Source organism: Cervus elaphus, chromosome 30, assembly GCF_910594005.1.
Source record: "Cervus elaphus chromosome 30, mCerEla1.1, whole genome shotgun sequence".
Taxonomy (NCBI): Eukaryota; Metazoa; Chordata; class Mammalia; order Artiodactyla; family Cervidae; genus Cervus; species Cervus elaphus.
The window spans coordinates 67,029,579-67,052,285 of NC_057844.1; the positions used below are offsets into that span (position 1 = coordinate 67,029,579).

Below are 22,707 nucleotides of genomic sequence, written 5' to 3' on the forward strand. Positions count from 1 at the left end.
AGCTCCCCAGATCCTCGTCAGCTCCCTCCCCCTTGAGGGATTGTATCCTGCACCTAAAAGACCGTTTCCCGTTTTCCTCTCCTGCTAACGAATGTGCTGTTCCTTCTCCTGCTGTAAGTTTGAAGATCCTTCGCTCAAAGAAGCGTGCTTTATTCACTCCTGTCAGCTTGATTGTGTACATTAAGACACCGTAATTACGTTTGAACATAAGTTCCAGAACTGAGATTTCCTGGGTTTTGTCCTTTTTGTTTTAGGATCAATTTGTTAAAACCTGCTTGCAGCACAGAAGTTTTGAATTCTCCTCACCACGTCTTATAATTTAGTTGTCACAATAGTTTGGTTACTTCCCTAGCTTTACTGTGGACCACGAGGCCTAGGATGAACTTGACAGAAATGCATGCAAGTGCGTCCTGGAAGCTTCTTAATTTGTATCCTATGTGACCCTTCTGAAATGAGATTGCATTTGATTCTTCACTTCTGGTCCCCCTCAAAAATCCATAATTATTAAATGAATGAATCTGCTTTCATTCTATTTTTTGCTTCATTTGCACCCTCAAAGTTTGAGTGTTTTTCTTGATACTTACTCTTAGTACTCTTAATCTGACTACTACTATATTTCAAATAATTATTTGCTCTGATGAAGTTAGGACCCTTATTTTATTTTATTTTTGGCCATGCTGTGTGTGGCATGCGCAAGTGATAGTAATGTCACTACGATAAATGGCACAGTCTGGACAGTGCCATGAGAAAATCTGGCATGTATGGCTTATTCATGATTTGCAAACAGGCTTAGATAGCCCATATATTTAATTGATGATTACCTGATAGATATAAAGGAGAAACAAGTAATAAATCCAGATTTCTGAGGAAAGATTGAGGAATAGAGTGTTTCAAATATTTTAACGTACGCACTTTCTCTTTTTGTGTGTGTTTTTACTATCATCAGTTTTCAGTGAATTCGAATTCAGTAAAATAATAATACCAAGACCATACTTTTGTAAGTACCGAAATAGGAATCGTAATTCAGAACATGATTCAAAATGTTAATAGGGGATAGAATCACTTTTAAGGCTGTTGATAATTTATAATGTGATTAGTTTATGTCAGAGACTTAAATGATTTTTTGATACATACTATACATATAAATTTGTTTAAAATGTTTTGTCAAAGTGATAATAGTATAAAACAATAACAAGAGAATTAAAAGATCTTAAGATGAAAAAACAGTCTCTTGTTTCACTTTTCCTTACTCACAGTCCCTTTCCCTAGAGGGACCTAGTTTTTGCCATTTCTCTTCTAGGCCTTAAATGTAGTTGTGGTGTGCAACAAGGCTCATTGTATAGTTGTTTTACAACATATATTGTTCTGAAAATTCCTATGTAAAAGTCACAGATGTCAAGTATATCTGAAATTCATTTATTTAAACTTTCTTACTATATTATATATGTTTGCTTTTTATAGTAAAAGAATAATTAAATATTAGCGTCCATGTTATATTAAAAACTAAAAGAAACTGGCAGGACATTCCTACAAATAATTTATAAACAAGTGTTAAAGATTTGGAGTGGTTGTAAAATGAGGCGAAATTCTATCACAGTGCATGTCTACCTACAGCAGATGTTGCTGTTTATTCAGTGAAAAGCAATCAGTTATCAGCTGAAGCATAAGGAAACACAACACATTGTTTTGCATAATTTGAATAATCGCTTGACTTGTGTCTGAATGGGATGGTCATTCTAATATGAAGTACCTAGTTAAAATGAGATTTAAGAAAAATTGTGCTCTTTCAATTCCCGTTTTGATAAATAGAGTTATTGAATTGTCCTGCCATTTCAGTTCCATACAAGATCAAACTAGTTGATAATTTTTCCTTTAATGTCCCAGGTGACCATGCTCTTTTGTGTGTCAGAATCAACAACATAGCAGTGGCTGTTGGAAAGGAAGCTAAACTCTACCTGTTCCAAGCCCAGGAATGGCGAAAGCTGCAGGAAGGTGGTCCTGAGTATAGTTGCAGTGAAAAATTATCCAAAGCTCAGTTGACAAGTGAGTATTTCCCCTTTTCTTTGATCATTATGTGTTTTTTTTTTTTTCCTCCTTAATGTTAGGAGTATAGTATTTACATATCAAGATGTTTCATGGCACAGCACACACCACACTCTGCCTGGTACATTTTAAGCTACATTTTAAGGAAAGTAATCTCTTTGATCAAAAGATAGACTGCCTTTTTCCCCTCTTATTCAAAATCTTTGAAAAAAAAATGCAGATAATTTATAAAGGTATACTTTCCTTCATTCAGACTTCTAATAGGTCACATAATTCCTACCAATATGGCAGATGTATCTTGACCCAGTGGCAGCATGGAGTGAATGATTATATTTGTTGAATGCTTATTGTCTGGTAGCACTGAGCTAAACACTAAGCATGTGTTATCTCAGTTAGTTGTATAATTTACCCCAAATGATGCTGTTTTGCAATATGCTGTTGGCACACTTGGGACCTAGTCATACGGTGCCACAGTGTATCATTTTGGACCATCCCAGGACCACATCATTTGTAAACCGCAAGGTTCACCTCTGGAGAGGCTCTGCTTTTATTATTCTAGTTGTCTGAATCCTTGATCTCTTCCGTTGTCATCAACATTGTCCCATGCATTAGGGTGTTTGCCATCCAGAGTGAGTGCAGGCATTTTTAATGCAGAAATGAAGAGCCTGCTATGCCATGCTACCCATCCTACCCCTTGGAAGTTAACTGGTTATTAATTAGGAATGTGAAATATCCATGAGATAAACTGGGAATTATCTTTCTCCCCTTTTGCCCTTTATTTCCCCTACCATGTTCTACATATTGATGAGTCTCTGAGTCTTCTTTCAGTCCAGTCAGTCAAGCCCTGCCATTTCTAAACATCCGTTCTTTGTCTTAGCAGCTGTCTGGTTCCCTCATAGCCTGAGTAGGGACGAGAGTACAAGTCCCATATCATCGCCGCCTATTGTGAGGATCTCTTGTCTAGGTTTCTGAGATGACATTGACAGTCTGCTGAAGAAGCCTGAATGACTAGATTCAGATATCAAAGAGACAGTTACTTATTTACCTCAATCCTGAATTGTAGAACTTATCTGGGAAATTCGTACAAAAGGTCATTGTCAGTTTTCTTTGCCTTTCTACACCAATTTGCTCAGCTAAGTGTTCCACACAAGTATAAGAAGTTCTGACCTTCAGTTCCCAGTTCTCGTAATGTCCGCCACCATGGCCATCCAAACCTGATCCTCTTCCAGTGTTCCCTGTTTGAGGAACTGGCACCACCATCTAGCTAGTGAATAAGCTAGAAACCAAGGAGTCTTCAACACTCCTTTCTTTAACCTCTCTATCCCCTTCCCGTCTAGTAAGTTTCCTCTAAAGATCTCTTGAATTCATCTACTTTTCTTCATCTTACCCCCATCATGTTATTCCAGGAGGCCATAGTCTCTTGCCTGTACTATTGCAATCCCTCCTGCCTGGCCACTGCCGCTATGTTGTTCCCCCTCTGTAAGCAGAGTTACAGAACAGCAGGTTTACACCCTCACCACACCCTTAAATACTGCAGTGGGTTCCTACTGCTCAAAAACAGAGACGGCCCTCCTAACCTGATCAGGAAAGCCATCCGAGAGTCTGGCTGATACTAACCCCCCTACCCCCAGCTTCATCTCACAGTATTGCCCACTTTGGCCTCATTTTGTTTGTAGTGCTGGTTTTGTTTCTGAGCTCCCCTGGGCCTTTGCACAGGCTTTTCCTGTTTGTTCTTCCTCTTTGACTCTTCCATCTACTAAGTTAACACTTGAGGTTTTATAGCCTGTTTTCTTCCACAGCACTTGTTATAGTTACAAGTTTATATTTATTTGGTATAAAATCAATCAGTGAGAGCAGAAGGCCTCTTCTGATCTATTCATTCATTCGTTCACAATACTTCCCATACTATGCTAGGCACTAGTGATAAATCAAGGGACCAAAATACTGACACTGTACACACTGCTTAAGGCTGCTAAGGGTATGGATCAGGTCACTGTGAGTAAATGTGAAACTGAGGTTGTGATAAGAAGTATGAGTATTAGTTACATTTATGATTGAGAGAGAGTGAGAATTTACAATCACCATAGTGCTCAGTTAAGCGTTGGCCAAGTATTTGTAGGATGAATTGTCATGCAGCTTAGTGCTTGAGGGGGTTTTGGTTAGTAGGTCATTTCCTTTGTATTTGGCACCTTAAAGTCTTTTTGCTTCTCTGTTAAAAGTTGATCAGACAGTTTAAAGCTTTGAGCTGTAGGAATCGATTTATTTTCTTATATTACATGGTCAATGTTATACCATATTGTATATACACTTGCAAAAACATAGTTTTTATATCAGTCAAATACCTTCAGTCACAGAACTTATGTATATGGAAAGACTTGGTGCACTGGAAAGACCCCTAAACTGAGAATCACTGTTAGTAACTTGTAATAAGATCTTGTTATCTTTCACCTGCACTTTACCTATCTGTGCAATAAGGAAGTTTGACTAGTTTTCTCCAAGGTTCCTGAAAGTCTAAAATGCTGTGATTCTAATTATGACCCTATAGGTGGAGTTGCATGTATAGAGAGCTATAATTTATAAAACCTCTTGCTGTTGTTTCTTTTTCTATTCTCCCTTCCTCTTCCTTCTCTGTTATGTGAAGGGTATTCTTTGAAATTGTTGGAACGGAAGATCTCAGGAAATAGGAATTTTTGAGGAATGAAGATTGTTTTGTTAAATTTGAAGGTCTGAAATAAATTAAGTACTGATGACATATATATTCCTTTCTACATATTTAATCAGTTCTTTTTCCACAACAAAAGCCAAGTCTTAACAAAATCTATATTCTCTAACTTTTGCATATTATTTTCATATTCATAGTATATTGTTATCTAGAAGCTTTGATGCATTGAAACAAAAAGTATATCCTTAAATTCATGACAGCGTAGTAGTATCACATATTTGAAAATAATTCCTTGTAAAAAAAAATTCTCATTTCCTGACCATTAATGAGACTTTTAAGTATTAATAGCCTTTCACCTACTTGGTGATGAGCTCATTAACTGTGCCTGATTCCTATGTAAAACGTTATTGCTGCCATGAACTATGAAAAGATTAGTAGATCTGAAAAATCTCAGTGTTGAATGTTGCTTGTGATTATACGTTCTCCCCAAATTAATGTTTGAAGAATTATTTTTCAGTCTTCCTTTTTCCTCTTTCAGTAATGACATAAACCATCAGATTTTTTTAAATGGTGAAAACTATTTTGTAGGGTTTTTTTTTTTAAGAGCAAACAAAGAAGATATTTAAAGCACAGAAAATGAGTTTCTATGCAAAAGAAATTTACTGTCAGATAACAGGAATTAAATGTAATTTTGTATATAAAACATTTTCAGTATTGTCTTTTTATATCATATGTATATATTTCCTTTTGTACATTTGGTATATTAACTGCTTAAAAGTGTTAGTATCTTATTATTTTGAGTAATTTTGTTAACAGTATTCATTTCATTTTATAATTCTATTGGGCAATTAGCCATTCAACACCATTCTCTGCAAGTCAAGTTTTGTTAATATTTGAGGTACTAATTGCATCAGCATACAATAAGCATGCTGTGCTGTAGTCTTTTGTTTCAAAAACAATGAACATGCAGTTTTGTCAAGAGGCTTATTTCCTAGGCTTACTGAAAAAGGCAGCAAGACAAAAACTCAAGCCAGTATCTTTTTATGATGTGGTAATTTAAAATGAACACATAATTTAAAATGAAGCATCAAAAAGTATATTGATGAAAATATAATAGTTAAATTCTTATTTTATCTAAGAGAAAAAGTGGAAGTGATAAAACCTCAGCACAGCAGAGCTTTAAATAATAAAGTCAGATTATATAATTGCAAGCTGCACATTTCAAAAGCCTTATTTCTAAACTGCTTATTGATCATATATTGAATTCTTATTAAAGGTCTTCAAATATTTAACAGAAACTTGAGTCCTTGCTACTTTTTCCCAGAAGCTGTGCCTTAAGAAAAACAGTATAAATGTCAGCTAAATTAAGACAGAAAAAAAAAAAAAAAAACAGTGCTGTGGTATTCTTAACAAAATCATCTTGTCCATTTTAACTACTATTAATGAAGTTCCCAAATGTAAAGTTTTAAGTCCTCCAAATTTGAATCCTGTCTGGATAAGTCCCTGTCTCAGTGATAAACACAACTTACAAATAATGTTTTTCCAACTTTTTATCAGGAAAATTTTCAGTTATACATACAAGCTGAAAGCAGAGTACAACCAGCATCTGAATATTCTTGGCTTAGGTTTAATAATTTTAATATTTTGTTACATTTGCTTTATGTTTGTGTATGTTTGATTTTTGTTTTGAACCGAAATGAAAATAAGCTGTGGGTGTGTTGAGCAATTCAGCATACATCTCATAAGAGTAAGGACATTTTTCTCCATAAATATTACCGTAACAATACCATCACTGCGTTTAAGAAAATGAACGATTTCATAGTATCCTCTAAAATCTTTTCCATACGCAAACTTCCACAGTTATCTCAAGAAATGTCTTTTATTTATTAAAAAGTTTTGTGCTTTCAATTGAGGAAAAGATCAAGACTAGCTGGCATGCAGTAGGGGCAGTCTGGACTTGGGAATTGGGCTCATCATAATCCTATATTTTAAGAACTCTTGACTTAGGATTTTCATCTACTGTCTCCTTTGCTCCTTAGGAGGATTCTGAGTCAAACAGGGCAAGTGTCTTAAGTTTACTACTGAAGAAATACACCCAGAGAGGTTAAGTATTGTATTTATATGAGTCCCAAGGTTATAAGACTTGCTCCTCTAACTCTCCTACTGTCTTTATTGCACATGGTGTTTGAGACTTTAGTCTCCTACCACACTTATGGTGGTAGTGAGTTTCTCTTAGATCAGGATCATAGTTTTAGATTGAGAAGGGATCTCAGACATCATTTAGTGTTTCTCAAAGGGAGTACTATTGGCGTTTTGGGTAGGAACAGGTCTTTATCATGGGAGACTATGTTAGGTGGCGTGAGGTTCAGCACTGCCCCGCTTCAAGTGTGTTCTCAACTGCTGTGACAGCAAAACTGTCAAATGCTCTACAGGGGAATAGAATTACCCTGGGTTGAGAACCATTGATTAGTGTAATCACCTTATTTTAAAGAAAGGAAAAGGGCAACTTGTATTCAGCAACCATGCTGAGTGTATAACTTAGTGCTTGCATTGACTCTTTGCTCTAAGTATTATGTTCATTTTACGGATGAAGAAAGTGTCGTTGCTTATGTAACTTGCCCAAAGTCATATAGAAGGTAAGTATTGGAGCCAAGATTCAAGTGCAGGTCTGTGTGAGGCCTGCAGTTTGCACCCCTCAATACATTTATGTAGATCTGACCCAGTGTAACAACTCTTATATTCCTATAATTTCTGTTTTTCTGCTTTGAGTACCTTTTAAAGGAATAACCAATCAGGAAGAGATTTTGGACAATCTTTTTAAGGTGTTTGTCAGCCATAGTTTTTAGATATAATAGTTTCCAAAGTTGAATGCCCATATTTAAATATAACTCAAATAAGTAATTTTCAGAAATGTCACCATGATGGTTTACACAGCATTGTGAATGTACTTAATACACAGCTGTACACCTAAAAATGGTAACTTTTGTGTTGTACACATTTTACCACTGCAACAAAGAAATTTTTAGTATTGCTCACTTACTTGAAAACTTTGGAAATATTTAATTGAAATTCAGAATTTCAATGCAACCTTTCTAGTCATTTGTGGTATTACATAGAATTTTTTAAAACTATTTTATATTGGAGTGTAACCGATTAACAATGTGATAGTTTCAGGTGCACAGCAGAATGACTCTGTACATATTTTCATGGAACTTTTATAGTGATTCCTTTGGTTGGTTAAATACAATATTTTTACCTGCTTTTTGACTTACAGAACTTATTCCAGTACTACATCAGGGTGTGGATTACTGAGGCAATAAGAACTAAACAAAAGAATTCTAATTTCAAATTGATTGTGTGACTAAAACAATGACTACATTTGAGGGTTTTGCTTTGAAAGTGCTATTTTTTTTTCTTTGAAGTGGCCATGAATCAGACGGAACATAACTTAACAGTGTCCCAGACTCCTCACCCTCAGAAGTGGCACGTGTTCTACGCAGACAAGTACACGTGCAGAGAGGGCGGGGAGGAGTCTCAGGGGGAAGACATCCCATTTGAAATGATGTTGCTGAACCCGGATGCAGAAGGGAACCCATTTGATCATTTCAGTGCTGGAGAATCTGGTAAGGATATGCAGTTAGATATCCTAAGTGTAGAAAAAGATTTATGCCTGAGAATCTTCACGTTGTGTTATTCGAATACTGAAAAATTAAAAACAACTTGTGTCCAACAGTAGAGAAATGGTTAAATAAACGTTCTTATAAAATTGTAACAGCTGTACTATTAAGTTTAAAACCATAACTGGAAATTTTATGTTGTATGTTTTCAATTATGTTACAAAATGCAGAGAATCAACAGAAAGAAGTACAAAAATACGAACAGATTGTTTCCATACTTTGGCTGGTAGGCTTATGGGTAGTTTATAGTTTCTGCATTCTAAACTCTGGTTTTATGATAAGCTAGCTTTACTTTTAATGAACAGGAGAGTGTTCATAAACTGAGCAATCTAAATTGGCAACCCAGTGATTAAGTAGGATAGAAACTCCTTTACTTCATATAGCTGTCCTTCACTAGGATATTTGAGTATTTTTAGGAGTTGCTTTCATTGGCGCTTGCAACAATTTTAGGAAAGATCAAAATTGATGAAGTTTTCTGATATCAAATCTACTCCCATAAAATATTTCATCAGAATTTGAGCTTGACAGAATTTGAAGTTCTGACTCAGTTCTTAGTCCTGACTCCTTCTGATCTATCTTCTCCTGTGACTGATTTTGATTTGATACTTACAGTGTGTTTAAAAACTGTCTTTCTTTTACTCAAGTGGGGAATGTTACTTTGGTCATGTCGCCAAGAGTATTTAAATGAAGGGGAAAAAAATCTCACTATAATACGGATTTCCATTAAGCATGGGATTCTTGGCAAGGCTTTTATGTGGGGATTGAGTTTTAAAAAGTGCTGTAAGTACTCAAAAGTATTCATTGCTAGGTAGCTGGCGTAATTTCCCAGGATCTCATCATTTCATTCTTTAAATATCTAGATGCCTTAAAATCTGATTAATTCTACATTGAGGGATTAATTCATTAATTCTCAACCCACTGCTGTGTATGCATCTGGAGAGCTTTAGGAAGAATACAGATGTCCGCCCCCAGAGACTGAGATAGACTTGGTTTTGGAGTGGAAGTGAGGCATTTAGCTAATCTAATGTGTAGACCCACTTATCTAGAAGTCCATGTTGCTTTAGAAATGTGTTGGTTTTAACATAAAGCCTTCAGAAGGATTCTTCCTAGTCTATAGCCTCAGGTATAGAACTTGTTTCCAGGGAATAATTCCCAATTAGTTCAGTTTAGAAACTTTTCCTCATTTGACTAATTTTCTGCCCTGAGTAGAGAAAATTGATTCGCTATGCTTTTTACTCAGAATAGACTGTTAAACCGTGTATCTTAGAGGTTTGAATTAGAATAACCTGGTGCAAAAAGCTGCAATTAATGTTACATGTTACTCTGATTAAATTTTATAGTTTCCTTTCAAACCAATTAGGTATTTTATATATCTACCAGGCTTCAGTTACTCATATATTTTACAGACATAGGAACTTAGGGGTTTTTTTGAATATTGACTAAGGCAAGTTTGATGCTATTTGACAAAACACTACATAGGAATATCATGCCTCAAGTTAAAATAAAATAAAATCGCCTCTTAAAAAATTAGAATCCTTGTTAATTACTTGTAGTTGGTAGAGACCAAAAGAAGTACACAGAATCCTGAGAGTTAAAGCATCATTGTCTAAAGTAGATTTGATTTTTCTTGGAATAATATTACAGGCTCTTCCACATCTGCCATCTCACTGTCTTTAAGACTCCAGATATGTTTATTATATTCTCTTGTTCCTTTTTTCCTCTCTGTTATCCCAAAAGATAATGGATTGGATCTTACCTTTAGCTCTGTAACTTTAATGGAAAACTCTACTGCAAGTAGTATAGACAGTAAGGAAATTAATTCTCCTGCATAGCAATAACATCTGAGATTTCTTCAAGGCAGTTTATTTAGCATTTCTCTACCCTCATATCTTCTGACTGCCAGCTTTGTCAGCTTCCTCATGTTCACAGTTAACTGCAGTTATCTGGGCCTTGTATCTGGACAATGGCCAAATTCAGTATCTCTTTGTTAAGAGCAAGCAAACTTTTCCCAGAAGGTCCCTCATCACATTTCATTGGCCAGAACTCGACACATGACCTTGTTACCTAACATGGTAAGAGAAATGTTAAGTGAAGATATCAGAAAGGAGATAAAGGTAAACCAACAAGTCAAAGTAAAGGGTTAGGGTTAGGCTTACATCTTTGGGCAAAGAGTATTGGAATTTCTCTAATTGGTTTAGACTACTCAGGAGGTATCTTGAGACACCCGTGGGTGGGATGGACCTTGGGTTCTGAGACCACAGACATCACTGGTAGGCCAGACTGTTCCGGGGCTGCCCCGTGACCCGTTGACTCTCTCCCTCTCTTACCCTCGTTTCTCCCATCTCCCATAATTTAGCCGGAGGTAAATTTTTTTAAAGCTGTCCTAAAAGTTTTCTTCCCACTGAATTTTACTAATGCTTTTTCCCATTAAGTTTGCGTTAAAATCTACTCATTCCCTTATAAGTCTTTGTCACCCATTGCATGGTGATTTAAGAGTGTTTTTCTTCTTTTGTGTATAGGCAGGACTTAATACCTAGTATCCACCTGTGTTAAAATTAGATTTTAGTTTCAAGGTGAATATAGATTGCACTCTGAGGGATGTTGGCAGAACAAAGTAAAGTTGAAGAGGAAAGAAACAGACTTTTTTCCTAGAGGTGGTTTGTTTAAAAGAACCCTGAGTGCAGAAGCAGAGTTTTATCTTTAAAGAATCAGAGTCAAGGTAAATAATTTATGCAAAATGCAATGAGCAAAGTATAGGACAAATATCCTTGTTCAAGTTACTTAATATATTATCTCAATGAGGTAATTTGTTGGTTACAGTGTTAGCTTTTTATGGAAAATACATTTAGTCTTGAATAATTTGAAAACATTTTTTGCTAGTGACATATGTCTTATTTTCAAAGTCCTTTCCTCTATTATTCTGGTCACGGTTGTTGTTTAGTCTCTGAGTTATGTCCAACTCTTTTGTGACCCCATGGACTGTAGCCCATCAGTCCATCTTTCTCAGGCAAGATTTCCCAGTCTTGCCTGGGAAACCCCATGGGATTCTCCAGGCAAGACTACTGGAGTGGGTTGCCATTTCCTTCTCCAGGGGATCTCTCCGACCCAGGGATTGAACTTGTGTCTCCTGCTTGGCAGGCGGATTCTTTGCCCCTGAGCCACCTGGGAGGCTCGCTATTCTGGTTACTCAGTAGTCTGAGAATTTTCTTTTCCTTGTGCATTTCTAACCTAACAGAGCCTGGAACCTTAACTTGTAATGAATATTCTGTAGAGTATTATAAACAAATAACAATTTAAGTAGAATACCATATTTAATTTTTTATGCTAAGAAGGAAAGACAAAAACAGATTCAGAACCCAGGATAGCATGAAGACTTCACTGACCCACAGTTACAATGTCGTGCTTCGTTGCTCAGTCGTGTCTGACTGTTTGTGACCGCATGGACTGTAGCCCACCAGGCTCCTCTGCCCCTGGGGATTCTCCAGGCAAGAACACTGAATGGGTTGCCATACCCTCCAGGGGATTGTCCCAACCCAGGGATCCAACCCAGGGATCAAACCCAGGTCTCCCGCATTGCAGGTGGATTCTTTACCAACTGAGCTACCTGGGAAGCCCACAGTTATAATATGTTTAGCTTATTTTCTGCCTTGTTCTATTACTCTAACAATCGCAGGCTTATGGTCCTGTTGTTTCTAAAACTAGAATACTCTACTTCTCTATGTCAGGAACTTTAAAAGAACGTACACCCATTCTGTCATTTGTTATTCTCTTCCGGAAGTCTGAACGTGTTTTCTCACCCGGACTAGAGAGGTGGATGATCAGCATTTATGTACGAAGAGCAGGAGAGACACCCAGTGGCTGAAAGACTTTCTGTTTTCTCCTAACCATGTCTAAAACATGACTGAGATTGAACTGTTTATTGAGTATTTTTCCTGCTATTTGTATCTCCTGAATTACTTTTCCAAAATGATTTCCATATAATGGAAGCATTTCCTTCTGTTGTTTCAAGTTTATCTGACATGGGAAATTGGAGCACATTCAGGGGTCACAGCTGGATAAAAGTGAGTGCAGTTTAGGCTATTCACTCACAGATTCAGTAGAGACAGCTGTCTTCATAGCCCCTGTCACTGTGTCCAGTGCTCTTTAGATAGAATATAAAAGCCCTAATGTTAGGGACTAACTTTCAATGTAACTGTAAATGTAAATGTAAACTGTTAAACTCAGAGCTTGCCCTGGTTTGTTATAAAAATTTTCTGAAAGTTCTGAAAAATGAAGATACAGTCAAAAGATGCCACTTAACGCAGAAAAGAGGGTGTTTATCTTGAGAGTATGTGAAGACCATAATGAAAAGTTGGTGGTAGAAACTAGAGGCCGCTAAATGCCTAGCACCATTTTAAAAATTCTGCACATTTACTTTGTTCTTGTCTTTACCAGCCAACTCCCTTTACTCATTCATAATTTCCACTCACTCAAAACTTTTATTTCAGTATGGTCTGGCTTGACTCCTGTGACCTGCCCTAGCATCTGTTCTTTCCAACTTCAGTTTTTCTTGCTTCATCCTTCCTGTGTTTTGTGGTTTGATGTCCCAAGAGAACATGCTTAGCCTCTTATCTTTGAGAACCAAGTGATGCTATTGGCCAATGACTAGTCTTAGGATTAGTAGCCATTTGGTCAGGTGTTCTAGTTTCAGTCGCCTGTGGAGTGGAATCACGTGGTCTCCATAGGTTTTCCTCTATGACAGAACGAAAGCCCTTTCCTTCAGAAGGAGGTTCTGGTCATGAGACGTATTGTGACATTTTGTCTAAGTGGGAATTTAAGGCTGCCATCCATCCCAGAGCTGTGGCTCTCAGGCTTTAGCTGCATCAGAGTCACTGAAGGACATTTTCAAACCCAGAGTGCTGGTCCCCACTCCCAGGGTCTCTGAGACCCTTGATACAGGATGAGTCCCAAACATGCATTTCTAACTAGGTCGCTAGTGCTGGTGCTGCTGCTGGCCCAGGGCTCACACTTCGAGAAGCATTGTCAGGGTATGTAACTATTATTGACTGAGTAAGTCTATTTTTAAACATCTTATAGAAGAAGCCCATTTTGGGGGTAAGAAACATATGTAACTGAAGGTTGAAATCATTGTTTTTTCCCACAGAGCTATGATTTTGTGGTTAGTCTGTGGGCTTATCTCCTGACCAGTAGTTTGTTTTTTAATAGATTGACCGTAGTTTAAGCTGTGCTATTACAGTCAAGACTTCATTCCAGAGTAGGAGATTATTTAAGTTTCAACAGTTTTCCTTTTTCTCTCTTGCAAAAGTAAATAAAGGCTGTGACTCCAATTAAAAGACAAGTTCTGAAAATATTGATGGAAGATTTGAAAGCAACCCAACACTGTAACTGGCTTGTTCCTTTCTTCTCTTCGCAGGGTTACATGAGTTCTTTTTCCTCCTGGTCCTAGTCTACTTTGTGATCGCTTGCATTTATGCGCAGTCGTTGTGGCAGGCTATTAAGAAAGGCGGACCCATGCACATGGTTTTAAAGGTTCTGACAACTGCATTGCTGTTACAAGCTGGTTCGGCTTTCGCTAATTACATTCATTTCTCCAGGTAACTCAAAACCATTAAAACTGTGTTCATCATTATGTCTAATTAATCCTAATTAGTCCACCAAAGTTATGTTTGCTTTGATTATGAATAATTTTGTTCACATTTGTAATTTATGCTAATATTCTCCTCTTCAATTCCTCAGTTACTCCAAAGATGGAATAGGGGTACCTTTTATGGGAAGTTTGGCAGAATGTGAGTATCTTACTAAACATTTCTTTAAAACATAAACTTGCTATCTGCTTCTTGTATGTTTTCCTTTTTCATCAGTTATTTTCTGTCATAATACAGTTTTTTCTAATCTGAGGTTGATTAGATTTGGCTCAACTGGAAATAAGATTACAGATTTAGTTTCCACATATCCTGTTTAGTTTCTGTAGGGATAGATAATGTGTTTAGCTCTTCATTGTGTTTAGAGCATATTTATGCCCTTTCTGTCATTTTTATCCTCAATAAAGACTCAGTGAAGTAGGTATGCTTATCCCTATTTTGCAGATAAAGAATCTGGGCTCAGTGACAGAAAGTACATTTCCAAATGTCAGTCATCTGGTAGATGGTAGAGCCAAGACTTAGACCTAATTTTCTGACCACAAAGCTAAAGATTTTTTTTTCCCTTTTATCATCCCTTTTTTGACTTTTTCTCTCTTTTTCTAACCTGGAGCCATAGAATAAACCTATAATTGAGCTGACTTCTCAGCTTTGTTCTTTGATTTATAAGAAGAACTCTTATGAGGTAATTTTTTAATTAAGCATGATGGTGAAAAAATAAAATTTCCTACAATCATAACTTTTAAAAGAGAACTTCAGAGGTACATCAGGTCATATGCCATTCTCAGTTCTGAAAAGCAAGTTAAGATTTGCTCTAAAAAAGCACGTCCTGAATATACAGCCATTCTAGGATTTACTTTCCTTATATTTTCCATGTTTCTCTTCTAGTCTCCTCTCTCTTTAGTAGGGTATTTACAGTAATCTCTATAATCATCTCAGGACCCAATTATCCTGATCTTGCTACCTATTTTAAGATTCTAAAACTTCTGTAACCTCTCCTTTTCCTTGTGAAGAGGATGTATATACTGTTCACTTCTTGGGAATGAGCAAGAGTTGATTCTCTTTGACATTAGCAGAACCCTGCCTTGTCCCCCTGTTTTCTTTTAGATGACTCAGGATGTTTATAATAGAGTCCTAGAGTTTTAAAGCTGGACAGAACATAGAAATAATTTAGCTCATGCATTTTAGATGAGGAAATTGTGGCCCAGAGAGGCAAAGCATACAGAGGCCCATCAGTAGCAAAGCTATTACTAAAATCAAGGACTTGAAGTTTTGTGAGTATCTACTATATACAAAACAGTTTCAGGCTGTCTGGCATCTTCATGGTAGGTTAAAAGCAAAAGTCTTTTTTAAAAAAACTACAGTAAATCAACATTGATCATTTTGGTAGTTCTGACAACAGGTTTATTAAATGATAAAATTTCTTTTTAAAAAAAATTTTTGGCTGCACCACACGGCATGTGGGATCTTATTAATAGTTCCCAGACCAGGGATCAAACCTGTGCCCCTTGACCTTAACCACAAGACCACCAGGGAAGTCCCTAAAATTTCAGGATTTTTAATTAAATTCCACAGGATGGGATTTTTGTGTGGTCTGTATAGTTCGTCTATAATTAGTTACTTTTCCAAGAACAGATAAGCCGTGTTCTGCCTGTCCTCACAGTTACAGTATATTATATCAATATGTGCATTAGTTAGTACACATAGAAATAAGCCAGAAAATCAGTGTACTCCCCAAACCTGTATTTGTAAAAACAAATAGCAAAAGCTAATTAGCAACTTACGTAGGTATATTCCTTTGGCTGACTTCTTTAAGTAAGTGAATATGTATTTGTAAAATGTTTAATAAAAATAATTAGCATCACAGTCATTTAAAATCTACAGTGAAAGAAAGTTATCCTTGATCTGAAAGGCCATGATGTTTTATATCATTGAAATGTGGTGACAGTTCATTATTAGAATTCACTATTACAGATAAATAAGCCTAAATGTAAAGTATCTAGTTCTCATTGGGGTTAGGGTTAGAAAAATATGTCAAAATAAATCTGAGATCTATTATTAATAGTTTTTTGGCTTGTGACTTTTAATATAAGTATTATACTACAACTAGTCTTATCTGTTTCTCTAAGAATATTTTTGTATAAAAGAAGTAAAAGTTGTAGACATCAAAGTCCTAAGTGGCAATTTGAAGGAAGTTTTATTTTGTTAAATTGTGATCAAACGTTTATTCCAAAATCCACATCAAAATACACTTTGATGAAAGGTTATAATTTTTTAAAAAATCAGTAAATAGAACTTCCAAAATAAATACACATGTAAGCGGAGGTAAACAGCTGATGGTTGTTTAAACCAGTAGTGCTGAACTGGACGCAGGCGGTTTTGTTGCGTCCTGCAGCTGCCGACTTCCCCTGAAGTGTGAGTGATGGCCACCTGGTGGCGCTTCACGCTAATGCATGGAGCACGTCATCTGTCTTCAGGACTGACAGTAAGGCCAGCATAATTGGATGTTACAGAGGCTCTGCGTTTCTTTATTGTCGTGCTATTGCTTACTAATAGTTTTAGAAACTATTCTTCACATTATGATTCAGCCATCAAAAAAAGTTAACAACCCAGAAATATGTAGTCTTCTCCACACTGCAGAAATTATATTTAAAATGTGTTTTCATAAGTAGTGAGTTATAGATTATAGTTAGAAAAACTAAGAAAAATAAGGAACACAAACAGATTTAAAATTGGCCTTAAAAATATGTACAGGTACATAAATATTTTTAAAAATAGGAATTTTGCCATTGTGTTAGAGATTCCCAGAAATGTTTACAAATATAATGGCAGAATTTTAATTCTTTAGATTTATTATTGAATTTCAGTAGTTTCTTTTTGAAAGTGCCTGTCTTTTGTGCTTAATAAAATAATTATGTTCTCAATGCAAAAAGGATAAAATTTGGGAATTCCCTGGCAGTCCTGTGGTTAGGACTTTGAGCTTTCACTGCCCAGAGTGTGGGTTCATTCTTCATTTGGGGAAACAAAAAAAAAAGGAGGAGATTTGTTGTATTGCAAAAGCTCAGGCTGAGTTTGGTTTTCATTTCCCATTAGTTTTTGACATCGCTTCCCAAATTCAAATGCTATACCTACTTCTGAGTCTGTGCATGGGTTGGACAATAGTCAGAATGAAGAAGTCTCAGAGCAGACCTCTCCAGTGGGACTCTACTCCTGCATCCACTGGTATTGCTGTATTCATGGTCATAACACAGGTGAGTAGTGAAACCAAATGTTTCTGTTCTATGCTATTCAAAAATGCAGACTTGAACACATCTCCTGTCAAAATTGAACCCCGGGACCCATGAAACATTTGTGTCATTTTGAACTATGAGTTTAAAGTGTGATAGATCATAAGTGAAGTAAGTCAGAAAGAGAAAGACAGATACTATATGGTATCACTTACATGTGGAATCTAAAATATGACACAAGTGAACTTACCTATGAAGCAGAGATTGTTCTCAGACATAGAAAATAAATTCATGGTTATCACAGGGAAGAGAGGATGGAAGAGGGATAAATGAGGAGCTTGGGATTAGCAGATGCACAACTGCTATGTATTAAATAGGTAAACAGCAAGGTCCTGCTGTGTAGCACTGGGAACTATATTCACAATCAGGTAATAAACCACAATGGAAAAGAATATGAGAAAGAATACATATATATGTGTAACTGAATCACTTTGTTGTACATCAGAAACTAACACAACATTATAAATCCCATATAGTTCAATTTTTTAAAAATAAGGAAGAAAAGAGTGATAGATCAAATAACCTGTTAATTTTCTGAGTGCTACTATATGTAGATTATAGAATTTCATTGTAATTTACCTGAATCTGAGCTTCCTATCAGCTTATTTAAGCACAGTATGTTTAACATTCAGTTAGATTCTCATTTTCTAATTAAGAGCTTTCTTTCATATTTTCTAACACTTTGTAAGTACTCAGTATTAAATCAGTCAATTGATGAATCTGGGATTCATTCATTGGCAGGAATCTACTTTTTACATGAAAGAATCCAAGTGAATATCAGATTAAAGAAAAAACAAAATGTAGAATGAAAAAGAAGGGGATCTTGTTTTTGAAAGCAAATACACCCAAAACTAATTCGGTCTTTTAGAAGGGTCCTCTCTGCTCTTGTTTTGTTTTCCTCTACTGTGATATGTAGACATTCTAGGATCTCTGTATGCTTGCATGCAATGGATTTATAAAAATTTAGATGAAAGATATAAACATAAAAATTTGTACTGAATTTGTGACCAGTATAAGTTACAGATGAAAATGAAGTATACACTTGGGTTCTATACAGGACAGCATAATCTGTTTTTTTTTTTTTTTTTTTTTTTTGGGTTAGGGTTAGGGTTAGGGTTAGGGTTAGGGTTAGGGTTCAGCATAATCTGTTTTAATGCATTAAATAAATTGAAAAACTCAGTAGTGGAGGGTAAAGCCTGTGCTTTAGTCATCTCTGTACCTCTAGTACTTATTTAGTACTGTAAGTGCCGAGTGACGGTCTGTTGAATTTACATGACTGATTTAGAAAGGGACTATATCATAGGTATTTATATTTAAAAAGAAGATAATGCCAGGAAGGGAGAGCTAATGAGCAAAAACTGAGTTGGAGGTGATTAAAATAAGGGCAAGATCCTACCAACTTAACACTTCTGATCCAGGGTTTATGGAGAGTAATGTTGCATCAAGTTCAATTCTCATTTCTCAGTAACCTTTTTTAAAAATTGAATTTTCATTATTTCATTGTAATTTAAATTCATTATCATAAACAAATACAAATTGAGATTATAACTCTACATTAGACTTTCTGTGAGCATTTGTGAAGACTGTGAGACGTGGCACTGGTCCTCAACAACAACCAGACTAGGTGGACGAGACAGGCAGAGATCATGTAAATACGTACACCATATTCCACGGGTCACACATTAGCGTGTGTGTGTGAAAATATGGGGGTGCTGTGCTTCGTTGCTTCCGTCGTGTCTGACGCTTTGCGACCCCATGGACTGTAGCCCACCAGGCTTCTCTGTCCATGGGGATTCCAGGCAAGAATACTGGAGTGGGCTGCCATGCCTTCCTCCAGAGGATCTTCGCAACCCAGAGATTGAACTCAGGTCTCCCACACTGCAGGCGGATTCTTTACTGCCTGAGCCACCAGGGAAGCATAGACATGGCACTTTCCCTCAACAACAGCCAGACTAGGTGGACGAGACAGGCAAAGAGAGATCACATAGATATGTACACTGTATTCCACAGGTCACGCCTTAGCATACGTATGTGAAAATATGGGAGTATGAGCATGTAAAAATGTGAATCGTGGGAAATGGTTATTTTTTTCTGCTTTGTTGGATTATAGTTGAAAACCAGAAATTGTATAGATTTAAGCTACATAACTTGATGTTTTGATATATATATACATTGTGAAATGATCACCAAAACCTAGCCAGTTAACATCCATCACCTCATGTAGCAGGAGATAGTTCTGTGATAGCACTTTTTTGTGGTAAAAAGTCAAGTTTAGAAATGCATGTTGAGGAATCAGATGGGTATAATTTGGTGTGGTAGAGGAATAACTTTCAGTAAAAAAAAAAGATCAAATATTTGGTCCAAGAAGGAAATTCATTTTGTGCAACAGGAGAAAGGAGTTCACCTAGCAAGAACATAGCAGGAGTAAAATGAGGGGGGAAGATTCAAGAATGAGGAAAGGAGGTGGTTCTGGTAAACTCCATAAAGCCTAAAGTTAGATTTAGTAATGGAGTTTTCATCTAAATCCTTTGGAAGCCACTGAAGACTCAATTCTGAGTGTTGAGTTGGTAAAAGAAGGGAGCACAGAGGACCAATGACTTGTGTGATGGTAAAAATTATCATAATTTAAGTGATTGATGTTTAGTAAAGATGGAGGGAATGTGGGCTCTGATTACTACTGAATAGCAATAAACAGAACAGCTTAATCAGGAACTTGCTGAGCTTTTCACTGGCATAGTAACCACGGGGGAGAAAAGGTGAACAAACACATAAGGAAAGTAACGCTGCCCTGGGTGCCATAATGGATATTAAAAATCCACTCTCCTTGGGACTTCCTTGGTGGTCCAGTGGTTAGCACTTAACCTTCCAACGCAAGTACGCCTTCAATCCCTGGTCAGAGAGCTAAGATCCCATGTGCCTCTCAGCCGAAAAATCAAAATATAGAACAGAAACAACATTGTAACAAATTCAGTAAAGACTTTAAAAATGGTCCACATCAAAAAAAAAGAAAGAAAGAAAGAAATCTTAAAAAAATCTACTCTTCTTTAACCAGAGAGGTTAACGTGGAAAAAAAGAGTGAAATCAACAATTCAGACTTGCTCGTTTGTGGATTATAAAAGATACTGAGATATTTGAAACTTTATCCTGAGATAACAGGCTTGAATGCAGAACAGTTTGATTCATAATAAGGTGTTGAAATAAGAAAGAGATTGATTTAGAAGAAAGTTTGTGCTTATTCTCTTCCTCTTTTCAACTTACTTTCATCATAAGAGATGTGTTATTTGAATCATGGTAGCAGTAGTCTCTTTTGTCTCTAATACATGGTCTCATTTGAGGGGCTTGATAACAAGGCCCCTTCCTCCAGCTTAGGGGTGTCAGTGAGGGGAAAAACCGCCCTTACTTTATCAACACCTTATATAGTTTGATAAATCTTAGAACCTCTTAGGAATGAATGTACTGTTTAGGAGGATATATAAAAGAGTTGAATAAAGTACCTTATTGTAAGTAGGTAAGACTTTTTTCTCTAAAAATATGTATTTATTATTATTTTTCTTTGCAGAGTATTTTGCTACTTTGGGAACAGTTTGAAGAAACCAGTTCTCACAACCACCATTCGCACCACAGCTTAGCAGGAATCCTTCTTATCATTTTAAGAATTTGCCTAGCGTTGTCCTTAGGCTGCGGGCTCTACCAGATCATCACAGTGGAGAGGAGTACACTCAAAAGGGAGTTCTACATCACCTTTGCCAAAGTATGGGTTTGCTTAGAAGAGTACTTCTTTGCATTGTCAACTTCATTCTGCATTACTGGGGAGTTAGTACGCAACCCTGGGCTAATACTTCATAAACTTTTATTATGTGCCAGGCACCACTCTTACGCCCTTTATGTGCTTCAGCTCATTTAATCTTCACAATTTATGAGCTGCAGGTGATACTATCCCCATGTTACAGAGCCCCTGGAACAGTAGTTTCCATGTAATCTTTGGCAGGTCAGTTTTGCTTGAATTGTGATTTCTCTATCAATAGGGATTTTACATTCTTTTCTATAGTATCAGAACTTTTTAAAATAGATTACTGTTTGCATTTCTCAAAAAGCAGTTTTTAATTGACTATGAGCTGTTTACTCCCAGAATTATGCAATGTTTTATAATGAACTATGAAGAGCCATTCTTCAGTGTAAGCAGAGGGAGCCAGGAGACTGAGTACACGCTGCACTTCAGCCATTTCATGGCATCCATACGAGATCATGTTGACTTCATTCCCCCTTTCCATGTTCTTCCTATGCCAGTGAGAGCCAAAGGCAGATGGATTTTTTTTTTTTCTGTACCCATTTAATAAAGGAAAAGATCAGGAGAGAGGTTGGGGCAGTCACATTACAGAAGCCTCCCTCCCTGGAAGGTAATACTTTTGATATACAGATGGAGAGAATCCATAACCCATCCTCTCGGCAACACTAAACCACATTCTGACAAGCTGTTTGGTCACCCATCCTAGTCCACGGTCTCAGAAGAGTGAGGCTGCTATGGACAGAGGGCCAAGATTCCTTCTTTATTCCTGATGTGGAACTTTGTCAAGCTGCTGCTGCAGGCATCTTATGTATCAAACAGGCAAGGATATGCCTTTCACTTTGGAATTCTTCACAGAGACAATAGTGCCTATTGTCTGAAACGTTAGTATATACCTCGGTTGTATAAAAACTAAATTTTTTCTTTTCAATGTTTTAAACAGTACCAAAATTTTTCTTAAACTGAAATTTTTATTTTTATGTTTTCATATAGCTATTTGAATAAGTTCAGACATCCAGAAGCATTTAAAGAGTAGCAAACACATTCTCACCGCTCTCCCATCTATGAAGTTATCACCTCCTTATATAATCACAACTATTAATTCCTAATTTATTTTTCAGAGAATTAAAAATATATATTATTAAATATTTTCTATTTCCCTTTGCATTTATACAGACAGTAACATACTAAACACATATTTATACATCTTGTTTATTTTTCTTACAATATCAAGGTACTAACCATGTCAAGAGCTAGTAATATTAACTTATTATTTTATTTCAAATTTAATTTTAGAAAAGGATATTTTGCCATGTTCTAGGAAAAATGGAAAATATATACTTGAAAATAAAAGAGTTAAAAAGTTTCCCATTCCTACTTTCCTAATTCCAGTGTCTTTTGTACTAAATCTCAAACACATAACCACTGTTAATCAGTTTTTTGTGTTATTCTTACAGAATTTCTTTATGTATCTGTATGAAACTATGAATGAATATTCTTATGGTTTTTACAGAAATATTGCACATTTGTACCGTACCTCGCTTTTCTCAATTATCGATTTGTTACTTGTTTAAACATGTTCGTAGTATATCAAAATGTGTATATGTGAAAGATG

General features: G+C 36.3%; 1 protein-coding gene across 5 annotated transcripts in view; it reads left to right on the forward strand.

The window, feature by feature from the left end:
* Positions 1 to 22,707, forward strand: part of GPR180 (G protein-coupled receptor 180) — a 43,265-nt gene that overhangs the window by 692 nt on the left and 19,866 nt on the right. For 4 of the 5 annotated variants that reach the window (XR_006338810.1, XR_006338811.1, XR_006338812.1 and 1 more), the window contains exons 2-7: positions 1,885 to 2,043; positions 8,128 to 8,328; positions 13,796 to 13,976; positions 14,119 to 14,168; positions 17,115 to 17,272; positions 20,868 to 21,059. Coding sequence is in view for 2 of the 5 variants with exons in the window: in XM_043891652.1 (XP_043747587.1) it covers positions 1,885 to 2,043; positions 8,128 to 8,328; positions 13,796 to 13,976; positions 14,119 to 14,168; positions 17,115 to 17,272; positions 20,868 to 21,059 (941 nt within the window). In the remaining 3 variants the exon portion in view is untranslated. Of the gene's footprint in view, positions 1 to 2; positions 114 to 1,884; positions 2,044 to 8,127; positions 8,329 to 13,795; positions 13,977 to 14,118; positions 14,169 to 17,114; positions 17,273 to 20,867; positions 21,060 to 22,707 lie in introns of all 5 variants that reach the window. The other variant, XM_043891653.1, reaches the window with a different exon arrangement.